Source organism: Clarias gariepinus, chromosome 16 (genome assembly GCF_024256425.1).
Source record: "Clarias gariepinus isolate MV-2021 ecotype Netherlands chromosome 16, CGAR_prim_01v2, whole genome shotgun sequence".
NCBI lineage: Eukaryota > Metazoa > Chordata > Actinopteri > Siluriformes > Clariidae > Clarias > Clarias gariepinus.
Window position 1 is genome coordinate 27,744,593 of NC_071115.1, and position 12,678 is coordinate 27,757,270.

Here is a 12,678-nt window from a genome sequence, read left to right on the forward strand (position 1 = left end):
CCTCCCACAGTCCAAATACATGCAGGTTAGGCTAAATGCCGTTTCCAAATTGCCCGTGTTGAGTGTATGTGTGTCTGCCCTGCGATGGATTGGCACCCTGTCCAGGGTGTACCCTGCCTCGTGCCCCAAGTCTCCTGAAATAGGCTCCAAGCCCCCGCGACCCTAAATACAAGATAAAACGGTATAGTAGATGAGTGAGTGAGTGATTTACCTGGGAGTGAATCAATAATTATAATTATTGGTTTATAAAATTTAATTTTAGCCCACGGTACTCCTTTTTACCACCATCTACAGTAAGTTTGTCCAGTGCACCATGCATAGAGTATACAATGTCCATTTTAATTTTGCACTATATTTATTACAGTACATACTGTACAGTATGTACATATAATCTACAGAAGATTTTTTTTTAATCTGCTTTAACATTTGAGCAGTAGTGTAAAGTATTTGATTTATTTTTATTTTTTCACAGATCAAATAAAAAAGTTTTATAAGGTTTTATAAGGTTTTTTTTCTTGTTGTTGTAGCTTTGATGTGTGTGCAGGTAAAATACTGTGTACTTCTGTTGCATTAAGCTTCAAGGCCAGTGAGGGGCGCTCTTTCTCTATTCATTCAAAATGTTGGGGTTCAAAGGACTGAGACAGTGTAATAAATATAAGAAAACGTTCTTCTTTAAAATAAAAGAAAATAAACTCTAACTGAAACATTGTTACAAAGCTAAGAAATTACAGATCTATTATATCAGTGCTATTAAACCAGGCTGCTTAATCCTCATTGTTTGATGAATTAGTCAACTCTTATAGGTAACCCTTATATTTTATGAATTGTTGCATATTTTTTACATTAGCAGGAGATGTAATCAAACTTCCTATAAAATGGTAATGGTGCTCTGAAGAAGGTTTTGGGACCAAGTTTCACTCAAACCATGTTCTCTACATTTCTTCTCCTGCTGTTAACAGCTGCATCAGGTAAAAATGTGGAGAATTTTGAGGATATACAGATATACGTGTGCATTTTCTTTTTTGACAGAATGAATCTGAGTAATTCCATGGTTGTTGTTCACAGGTATTAAATGTATTGAACTGGTTCAGCCTGCAGTCATGGTGGTTAAGCCTGAAGAATCAGTTTCATTCCCATGTAAAATCACTGGATACTTACTGTAGCCACAAGTAGCTGTACTGATTGGATACGGCAGGGATCAGGACAAGCACTGGAATTGATTGGCTGGTACTGCAGCTCCAGTAATACCGACAGCCTTAGTACAATCTCAATATGAGAAGTAATTTATTTACTAAATAGGTATTCACTGACATCTGTTCATACATAATGTATATTACTGTAACACTTACATGCATTTCAACACTAAACCATGGTGAAACAGATCAAGGACCATATATAAAAACACATAGTACAGAAGACTGTTACAGAAAGAAAAATCTTTACACTCTCTAGCCAAAAATAAGAAAATCTGGCATTACAGAAGTGTCAAATTACTGGCTTGCAGCAAGCAAATGAAACAATTACTAAAATTAGGTCAATAATTGTCCAACACATAATTATTTATCGGAAGGATCAGCTGCCAAGTTTGTGGAAGAAATGTGAGCAGAAAAAAATGTCATGAATGATCAAGATCACCTTAATGGTTGGTGAAGTTTTGTTGTAAAAAAAAAAAATTAACATAACTGTAAAAGCATAATTGTCATGAGCCAGCACAACCAACCCAGTACATCCAGGTCATAACTCCATCCAAGGTTTTCCACGCTTCCTGAGTTGATTACCTGAGCGCACCTGCTACTAATCTGCAGAGGTGGAAAGTAATGAATTACATTTACTGTAATTGAGTAGTTGTTTTTTTGTGTGTATTTCTACTTTTTAAAGTAGTTTTTAAAATCTGTAATTTTACTTCTACTTGAGAATTTTTTTATTTGAAGTATTGTAATTTACAATTATTGTAATTGTAAATTATATTCGCTACTGAGTAAAAAAATGAATGAAAATGATAAAATATTAAAAATATTATGCTTTGTATAAATGCTTCGTTGCGCTCGCATGTGTGTATCATGTCCTGGTCGCGCGCCGCTCCAGACTCCACTCCAGGTTTTCTGACTGTCCCCACATGGGCATCTACCTGACCTTCCACACAGTCGCTTCCGCCCTGAGGGTGACGTCATCGACTGGCGCGACTATATATAAACCGGAGAGAGACGCGTGAAAGAGGAAAGAGATTGTGATTTTGGCGTTTTGATATTTGGTTGTGTTTTCTGGTTTTGACTTTATGCCTCCCATTGACTTTGATTGTTGCTTTGTCCCTTTGGTTTGGTTGGTCTTTGTATATATTTGTAGATAATTTCACTGTATGTTTGTGCACTCACTAGTATTAGGGGTGTGGCTGCCATTTATTTTTGGGAAAAGGGAATTTGTTTACTGTTTTTGGTTTAGGGAGTCCGGAAAGGTACCTGTATTTTTGTTTGTGGTTTTTTTTTTTGCAGGTGTTAGAATTATTTTATATATAAAGGAGTTATTTCTACTCTCTTGCTCTCTTCCTCATAGATCTGATATTAACGTGTTAAATCTTTCCTGTTGCTATCTTCCTGTCTCCTCTTGCATCTGCTCCTTAAGGTGTGAACGCTCCCACGCTCACCTTCCTATTCTCTCTTCATGTCTCTCTCCCCCTCTCTCTCTCTCCCCCTCTGTCTCCTACCCCTCTCCCCCTAACTCGAGCCAACATCTTGTGATCTGTCTCTGGACGGACACCTCTCTATCTTCCTCTTCTTTGATTCTTCAGGATCTCACCAGGACATTTACAATGGTTCATGTTCTTTGTAGTAACATATGTCTATGGCACAGGCGTTTGGTCAAACATATATAAACCCCATCTTTTGCTGTTAATAAACAGAGACCTTTCTGACAGACAACGTGTGTGTGTGTGTGTGTTTGACTGAGTCTCTCCTGGCGCTAGAGAAGCTTACCGAAGCACAGCGGACAGACCGAGCAACTCGCCTCTTCTACTACGTAACTTTAGAAAAACTTTACAATCTGGGGGCTCGTCTAACCTTTTCTCTCCAGGAAGGTAAGTTAAGCATTATTTTTGCTATTGTACTTCCTTCCTTGGTCAGAAAAGTTTTTGAACCAATAGTTCATTTTACATGGTAAATTGGCGTATATTTGGGGTATATTTTGGAAAAAGATACTTTATGCGTGTTAATTTGTTTTTGTCTCCCATTGTTTTTGGCATTACTCGCGTTGATTTATTGATTAAAATTACAGCGGCTGTAGCGGTTGTGGTTAATTGAAAGATATAGATAAAACTAGGTGTTTAACTGAAACTGAACCGGTGTTGTTAGCAATAAGCTAAAAACATACACAGCGCTGTCGTCGCGAGTACCTACGTCATCAAAACCGCGTCCCGTTAGAGGAGATGCGCTACTTCGGGTGTGTTTTAAAAAGTTTTACGTTCACTAACTTCTGTTGTTGACGTAATTTATGCATTACAATATTAGTAATTTAGTGAGGCATTTGTAGCGTGCACTTTGTGTATAAGCTGGCCCTGGCGTAGAGGCGCGTGGTTAGAAAATAAATAAATTAATTGGTTATAGCCATATTCCTTAGAGTGTTCTTTGGAACAGGGAGCGGCGTGCAGTTGCAGTTATACACGTGGGAGGTGCATGAGTTTTATTGTCTCCCTGACGTAGAGGCGTGTGGACTCAGCCCGGCGCACCTGAGGTTCATTTTTCTGAGAGTGTTCTTAGAAACAGGGTAGATTGGCCGAATGCCTTATTAATTCACTATATTGGTATTTGATAAATGTGTGGATAATCTCCAAAGGTGTAGAGGCACGTGAGATTTGAAATAGAATCCATATTCCTGGTAGTGTTATCAGGAACGCGGAGATATTGCACATTTTGATAATACACTTATAAATTACAGTATTCTTCAGTTTTAAATAGATTCTGATACACTCTGTTCGAACGTCACACCACCCATAATTAAAAAAAGCTTAAAGTGTCCGCTTAACTTCGATAAGCTTGGTTTGTTTACTAACTGTAACTTACTAACAAAATGGGTAATGGTCGTTCCAAACAGTCTCTTACTCCTAATGATTGGATGTATAATCAAGGATTTGGAATTTTTGTTCAACCTTTCATTAACAATTTGGCTGGATGGACGGAGGGTTCTTCTCAGTGGAGACATTATCCAGGAGAAGGTTCATTTGACAATGCTGACATTATCACATGTTAATCTTGTCTCTAATCTTTTACAGGCTAGTTTGCTTCCCTCACAATTGGCTATAGTGAAGGTCAAAGGTCATGCATCTGGTGACTCTGAAGAGGTTTTGGGTAACTGTTTAGCTGATGAAGTTGCCAAATGGGCCACTAAAGAAGCACCTTTGTCCCCACAGGTTTGTAGGGATACAGTATTCTCTCTGACGTCCCATGTCTCCGTCCCAAGTTTGTCATCTGACATTGACATAGCCTTCTTGCAAACCCATTCATCACCCGAAGATCTACATTTTTGGTCCTCCCGTAAGTGTTCACCTGGCAGCGATATGCTAATTCGGGATGAGACTGGCCGTATATCTCTCTCTTCCAGCATCTGTCCTCCCGTTATTAGTGCGACATTTTCATGGTATTTCACATGTCGCAAAACGGGGGGTAATCCGTATGATCGAGGACAGATTCTGCATTCGCAATATCAACGAGGCTACACTTGTTCTATTAGATTCCTGTTTGATCTGTGCTCGCGCAAATACACAAGGACAACATGTTAAACATGATGCCTTGCCGATGCCTATTGCACCATTTCAATGTTTACAAATTGACTTTACACACATGCCACCTGTCAGAAATCTTAAATACATGCTTGTAATTGTGGACAGATTTTCTAAATGGGTAGAAGCATTTCCATGCTCAAAAGAAAATGCAACAATAGTAGTTAAAATTCTGGCTAAAGAAATCATTCCTAGATATGGTATTCCAACATCTATTGACAGTGATAATGGCACGCCCTTCGTCTCCAAAGTGACACAAAAATTGTGTAAATTTTTAAGCATTGATTGGAAATTTCACATCCCCTACCACCCCCAAAGTTCTGGTGTGGTAGAAAGGATGAACAGAACAATCAAAGATAGGTTGACCAAAGCCATGATGGATACAGGTAAGAACTGGGTTGACCTGTTACCGTCTGTGCTTTGTGAAATTAGAATGACACCCAACTCTACAACCAAACTTTCACCATTTGAGATTATAATGGGACGACCATTCCCCACCCCCTGGGTAAAAGGTAACCCTGGTGTTTCCCTTACAGGTGATCTGGACGTGATTGTCGGCGATTACACGCAAGCACTCATTGAAAAACTGAACAGTGTTCATGGTAATGTCTCTGCTTCTCTCCCTCTGCCTACAGACAAGCCTACTCATTCTTTCATCCCAGGTGATACAGTGCTGGTGAAAAGTTTGAATCCCAGGAAGGTGGGGGACGCTGCCTACAGTACACCTACAACTGTAATTGCAGTGACTCGCACAGCTGTTCTCACAGATTCACAGCCACAGTGGATTCACGCCAGCCGTGTGAAGAAGGCACCGCAGACGACTCTGACTGCTTGAGATAATCGACCACTACTTCACAAGATCTCCTAGCCTGCACCGAGGGGCTAGTGGAGCGACACACGTCCTGAAGACACCTCAAAAGGGGGCTCTCGTCGCTTCTCACCTTTTTCACATACACATATAGGTTCAACTTTGTATTAGCTCTTTTTCCACATTTTATTTTATTTTGTGCCAACGCCTGATGACCTATGTACTGTTAATTTCATTTCTAATTGTGATTCTAGAAGTGATTTAATCCTGATCTTCTCTATAACTGTTCTATCTATTCTCTTTATTATCCTTCTTATCATCTTTGCTGACTTTACTAATTATGAATCTCTGCTTCTTCACGTTAATATCTCTTGCTATGTTAACTAATTGACATTCACAAATTCTTTTAGAATTTAAGGGGGCAACTGTTAGAATTATTTTATATATAAAGGAGTTATTTCTACTCTCTTGCTCTCTTCCTCATAGATCTGATATTAACGTGTTAAATCTTTCCTGTTGCTATCTTCCTGTCTCCTCTTGCATCTGCTCCTTAAGGTGTGAACGCTCCCACGCTCACCTTCCTATTCTCTCTTCATGTCTCTCTCCCCCTCTCTCTCTCTCCCCCTCTGTCTCCTACCCCTCTCCCCCTAACTCGAGCCAACATCTTGTGATCTGTCTCTGGACGGACACCTCTCTATCTTCCTCTCCTTTGATTCTTCAGGATCTCACCAGGACATTTACAATGGTTCATGTTCTTTGTAGTAACATATGTCTATGGCACAGGCGTTTGGTTAAACATATATAAACCCCATCTTTTGCTGTTAATAAACAGAGACCTTTCTGACAGACAACGTGTGTGTGTGTGTGTTTGACTGAGTCTCTCCTGGCGCCAGAGAAGCTTACCGAAGCACAGCGGACAGACCGAGCAACTCGCCTCTTCTACTACGTAACTTTAGAAAAACTTTACAGCGGGTAATCTATCTACTAAATGTAAATACCATTTTGTTTATTATTTTGGCCTGGGTCCATCCTGAATCTAATCCTCATCCTCCTGTTGTGTGTGTGTGTGTGTGTGTATTTTATTATTATTTTTTAAATATAAAACCTCATTATTTATCGCAGTTAATGATTGGATCTAGTTCTTAAACTACCATTTCCATAAAGTTTAAAATAGAACCCTGAACCATTCGTTTGCTGTATGGCCCAACCCTAGACTGGGACGTAACACCATATTTAAGTGACCACTTTGATTTTCAAGCACAAGAAAGACAACAGCTTTCCCACTGCGCAATGTGACATCGTAGTGACATCTTTTCCATGTCATTTTTGGACATCCAATTTCCATCTTTTGTAAGATAGGAATAAGGTGGATAGGCTAGGCTACCAAGAATTTTTTTTTTTATAAAATATAATATATATAAATTTATATGTATTAATTTTTTTATTTAATACTGCCGGATTTTTTTCACTGGAAGGATCTTAGAGAACAAGTGAGCTTCCTTGCTGCCTAATGCAAATGGCTGGGTGTACTTTATTTACACACAGCACTGTATAGCATGAGCAACACATTCACCTGGGACCTACACCCAGTTTAGCTTTAGCATGAACTTGAGAACATTTACAGGTCACGCACACACCCACTAATACACAATCCTGGTCGAAGCCACTAGCACAAACAAACGCACAGAAACCCTCCCGCAATGCATGATGGTCGTCAGCTGCCGCCCCGCCTACGCCACAATACAATATAAAATAAAAATGAAATAACTTGATTATAAGCTACTTTAAATAAAATAAAAACTGTAATATATATATATATAGTCATACAGAAAATAAATCTGGTTTGTTTATAAATAATCTGTATTCATATGTACACTCACCTAAAGAATTATTAGAAACACCATACTAATACGGTGTTTGACCCCCTTTCGGCTTTAGAACTGCCTTAATTCTGCATGGCATTGATTCAACAAGGTGCTAAAAGCATTCTTTAGAAATGTTGGCCCATATTGATAGGATAGCATCTTGCAGTTGATGGAGATTTGTGGGATGCACATCCAGGGCACGAAGCTCCCGTTCCACCACATCCCAAAGATGCTTTATTGGCTTGAGATCTGGTTTTAGTACAGTGAACTCATTGTCATGTTCAAAAAAACTATTCAAAATGATTCAAGCTTTGTGACATGGTGCATTATCCTGCTGGAAGTAGCCATCAGAGGATGGGTACATGGTGGTCATAAAGGGATGGACATGGTCAGAAACAATGCTCAGGTAGCCTGTGGCATTTAAACAATGCCTAATTGGAACTAAGGGGCCTAAAGTGTGCCAAGAAAACATCCCCCACACCAGTGGTTAAGGCATTGGACTACGGTTTAGAAGATCCCAGGTTCAAACCCCACAACCACCAAGTTGCCACTGTTGGGCCCTTGAGCAAGGCCCTTAACCCTCAACTGCTCAGATGTGTAATGAGATAAAAATGTAAGTCGCTTTGGATAAGAGCGTCTGACAAAATGCCCAAATGTAAATGTAAATTACATCACCACCACCAGCCTGCACAGTGGTAACAAGGCATGATGGATCCATGTTCTCATTCTGTTTACACCAAATTCTGACTCTACCATTTGAATGTCTCAACAGAAATCGAGACTCATCAGACCAGGCAACATTTTTCCAGTCTTCAACTGTCCAATTTTGGTGAGCTTGTGCAAATTGTAGCCTCTTTTTCCTATTTGTAGTGGAGATGAGTGGTACCCAGTGGGGTCTTCTGCTGTTGTAGCCCATCCGCCTCAAGGTTGTGCATGTTGTGGCTTTACAAATGCTTTGCTGCATACCTCGGTTGTAACAAGTGGTTATTTCAGTCAAAGTTACTCTTCTATCAGCTTGAATCAGTCAGCCCATTCTCCTCTGACCTCTAGCATCAACAAGGCATTTTTGCCCACAGGACTGCTGCATACTGGATGTTTTTCCCTTTTCACACCATTCTTTGTAAACCCTAGAAATGGTTGTGTGTAAAAATCCCAGTAACTGGGCAGATTGTTAAATACTCAGCCCGGCCTGTCTGGCACCAACAACCATGCCACGTTACAAATTGCTTAAATCACCTTTCTTTCCCATTCTGACATTCAGTTTGGAGTTCAGGAGATTGTCTTGACCAGGACCACACCCCTAAATGCATTGAAGCAACTGCCATGTGATTGGTTGATTAGATAATTGCATTAGTGAGAAATTGAACAGGTGTTCTAAATAATTCTTTAGGTGAGTGTATAATCATTTGTTGATAGGCTCTATTTTGTAAAACACATTTACTGCCACTGCCATAGACGTCCAAATGATGTCCAAAAAAATAAGCCAGATTAGGTCAAATGTTGAACGTCAAAATGATGTCCAAGCTGTTTAAAAAAAAAAAAAAAGAAAGTAACTCTGTAACTTTTACTCTGAATAAATTTTTAATGAGCTACTTTTTACTTGAGTAGATTTTTATAATGGTAACTTTACTTGTACTTCAGTAAAATTTTACTTAAGTAACAGTACTTGTACTTGAGTACAAAATTTTATTACTCTTTCCACCTCTGCTAATCTGGCATTCTACTGTCGGCCTAAAAGGACGCAGAAAGTTCCAGTCATCGCAGATGTATCTTACTTGCGTGCATTGTCTCCCGTTTCCCTGGCGATTTCTCAGAGTGCTCTATTTCTGTGTTCAATCTTGCTCGTTTTCTGAATACTGTCTTTTTCTGAATACTGTCCTTTTGGATTATCTCTCTTCGTGTTTCTCCCTACATGTATGACCTCGCCTGCTTAACGACTTTGATCTTGGACCGCGCTTCTGGATATCTCTGCCCTCGCTGCTGGATAAAGATTACCGACCCTGTTTCGTTTTACTGGCCTTCCGCCTTCACGTCTGGACTTTGAAACCGTCATTGGATTTCTCAGGTTTTCTACCCCGCCTGTCCCTTTTATAAATATATATATATATATATATATATATATATATATATATATATATATATATGTGTGTGTGTGTGTGTGTGTGTGTGTAAATAAATAAATAAATAAAATATGATCCAAAAGACAATTAAAAACAATGTAATAAGGCTTGCTGAGACCAAAATCCATGAAAATATAAATGCTCGAGTTACTCACATGTCAGCACTAAAGTATGTTCTAAACACATGTTCACAAGCTCGGCTTTTACTGTCAAGAAAATGAAGAAAAAGGTTTAAATTATCATTTAGTTTGTTGGTGCAGATACTGATAATCGTAGAGTTGAAGACTAAGACCTTCTCGTGCGTCCTCTTTAGAATAAAAGCTATATAAATAATGAATAACGTTTAAATTTGACGTTAAATTGCTGCTTCTAAAAGTTCTGTTTAAAATAATAACACAAAACAAATTATTTTGACAGAACAGTAATAAGATTTGATTAGATTTGCACTTATACACTCCAATCAGTTTACAAAAAATACTAAAATGTATCATTATTTAAAACATTGGCAAATAGGACTAGACCACAATGCATTGCAAAATACAGAAGAAAAACCGTATTGAATAAATACAGAACACTACTGATGAAAAGTGGAAAATATTTCCCGTTTTCTACAGCACATTACTGCTTTAATGTAAAACATTACATTACGGTCAGATTGTGGCTGTTTTTTTTAACAGCATTTTTTTTTACAATGTACATTCAGTAGCTTCTTCTGTCTCTAATAAGTAATTGAATAAAGAGCCATGTGCCATGTTGAAATGCTGTGATCACAGGTATTTAAAATGTTGTGATAAAAACCCAAAACCATACTGTTTCATATAAACTAGTTTATATAAAAAAAATCATATCTAAAATAATATGTTATTTTTTTTTGTTATTAATCTTTTAAATTAAAAAGAAACAATGGACACTTTAAAAGTCTGTGTCTCAATACAGGAACCAGTTACTGTTGTTTCTTGCCTGAAGAGGGCAGACTGTGTAAACTAAATCATCTCTACCTGTTCTTTAATACACATTCAGCTTCTTCTGCCCTGTTTTGGGGACCTGGACCCTATCCCAGGAGGGGTGCCAATTCATTGCAGTGCACACACACACACACACACACACACACACTATACAAGCAAATTGGGAATGCCAATGAATCTTATCTGCATCTCATTGCTGTAGGAAAAAAAATTAAGTACCCGAAGGAAACCCACAAAACCCAGGGAGAATATGTAAAGGGCAAGTACACAGACCCGAGGTGGGAATAGAACCCTCGAATGTAGATGTGCAAGACCACAGTGCTAACCAGTATGCCACCATGTTGTCTTCTGTCTTATTTTTGGAAATAATTTCAGTTTTATTAGGTAACCCGGATTAGACAAACATCTAAAACTGGAAGTTTCAGAAACCTTTGTGCGGTCCAGTGATTATCGCTGTTCAGAAATCTTCATGATCCGTTTAGTGTTACCAATATGCCATTATACAGTATCTAATGAGTAAATTTAACAGTATGAAACATAGCTGCAGTCTTACAGTAAGATTTCTTTTTCTCCCTTCATTTATATTCCTCAGTGAAGTCACTAGTGGGAGTGACATGCAAATGAACCCTGTGTTTAAACCATTTATTCTGGAACCAGCAGGTTGAGTTCATTTACAGCAACAGTAATCATTTTTTAAGATGGGACAAGGCCGAGTTCTTATTTACTTTGCTCTAGCAATGTTTATTCAACGTTAGTATTAATACTGATTTCCTACTAAAAAATCTTCATTTATACTTTTTTTCTTAAGTTAACTTAAATCTTTGTTTACTCTTGTATTTCAGATTCCTGCAGTCAGACACTGATTGAGTCTGAATCAGTAATTATCAAACCTGGTCAGTCTCATACACTGACCTGCACCGCCTCGGGATTTACCTTTAGTAGCTACTGGATGGCTTGGAACAGACAGGCTCCTGGAAAAGGGCTGGAATGGGTTGCATCTATCTCAAGTAGTAGTGGTAGTAGCAAGTATTACTCCAGTGCAGTTAACGGTCGCTTCACCATCTCCAGAGACAACAGTAAGATGCAGGTGTATCTGCACATGAGCAGTGTGAAGACAGAAGACACTGGAGTGTATTACTGCGCCAGAGACACACAGTGATACTTCTGCTTAGACACTAGTACAAAAACACATGCTTGCTATAGTCACATGACAAGCTCACATTTTCATAAGCAGATTATTCTTAAAGAACCAAAATGTTTAGATTGGCTATGAGTGACCTAATACCACTTATGGACATTTTTACTGAATTCATATAGGATAATTAACCAATCTGCCCCGATAAACGTTACAACATTACATTACATGGTGCGTATATATATATATATATATATATATATATATATATATATATATATATACTGTATATATATATATATATATATATATATATATATATATTTTTTTTTTTTTTTTTTTTTTTTTTTGCCTGACCACCTCTGCTTCTGTGGTAAAGAAACCTTCTAGAGTCAGTCACTCCTTTATCTGCATTCCTAATGAGCAGCTACTACTGTATATGCACCGGATCCGTCAGAAACCAGGACAAGGACGGGCACTATATTCGCTCAGTCTCTGCAGGGCCAATTCACCTTCATTAAAGACATAAAAAAAAAATGCAGTACCCAGGAGTGAAGAGTCTGAAAGCTGATGACACGACTGTTTATTCCTGTGCACAAGACAAAAGACTGCTGTACAAAAACTTACAAAAACACTTTATCAAGAGCTGTAATAATTCCCTCAGCAAGGAACCGAAGATCAGACAATTTTATTATAAATATCATTCATTCACATTCAGAATTTACTTCTTTATTCCAAATACCTCTAAAAACTCCTTAAGCTAGTTCTAGTAAATAATAGTGACATCTGATGTCATTTGTCAACACTGCATAAATTGATAATGGATAAATATAAGGAAAAGGCATGCATTACTTGATTATTTATTTTTATGCTCAGAAATGCTGTTGGATGCTTTTATTAGCGCAGTGTTTAATGGATTCTGTATAGGATGCTGTGAATTATTTAATAAGTGGGAGTTTCTGAAAGGATATAACATGTTTCCGTTGTTCAGTGATCATCCCTGATCAGAAAAAAATA

General features: G+C 38.1%; 1 gene segment (V, D, J or C); it reads left to right on the plus strand.

Moving 5' to 3' along the window:
• Positions 1-11,157: 11,157 nt before the first annotated feature.
• LOC128544308 (Ig heavy chain V region 914-like) lies at positions 11,158-11,685 on the plus strand. The segment is given in 2 exon segments: positions 11,158-11,276; positions 11,369-11,685. Coding segments are annotated over 2 exon segments (369 nt in total).
• The last annotated feature ends 993 nt before the right edge of the window (positions 11,686-12,678 follow it).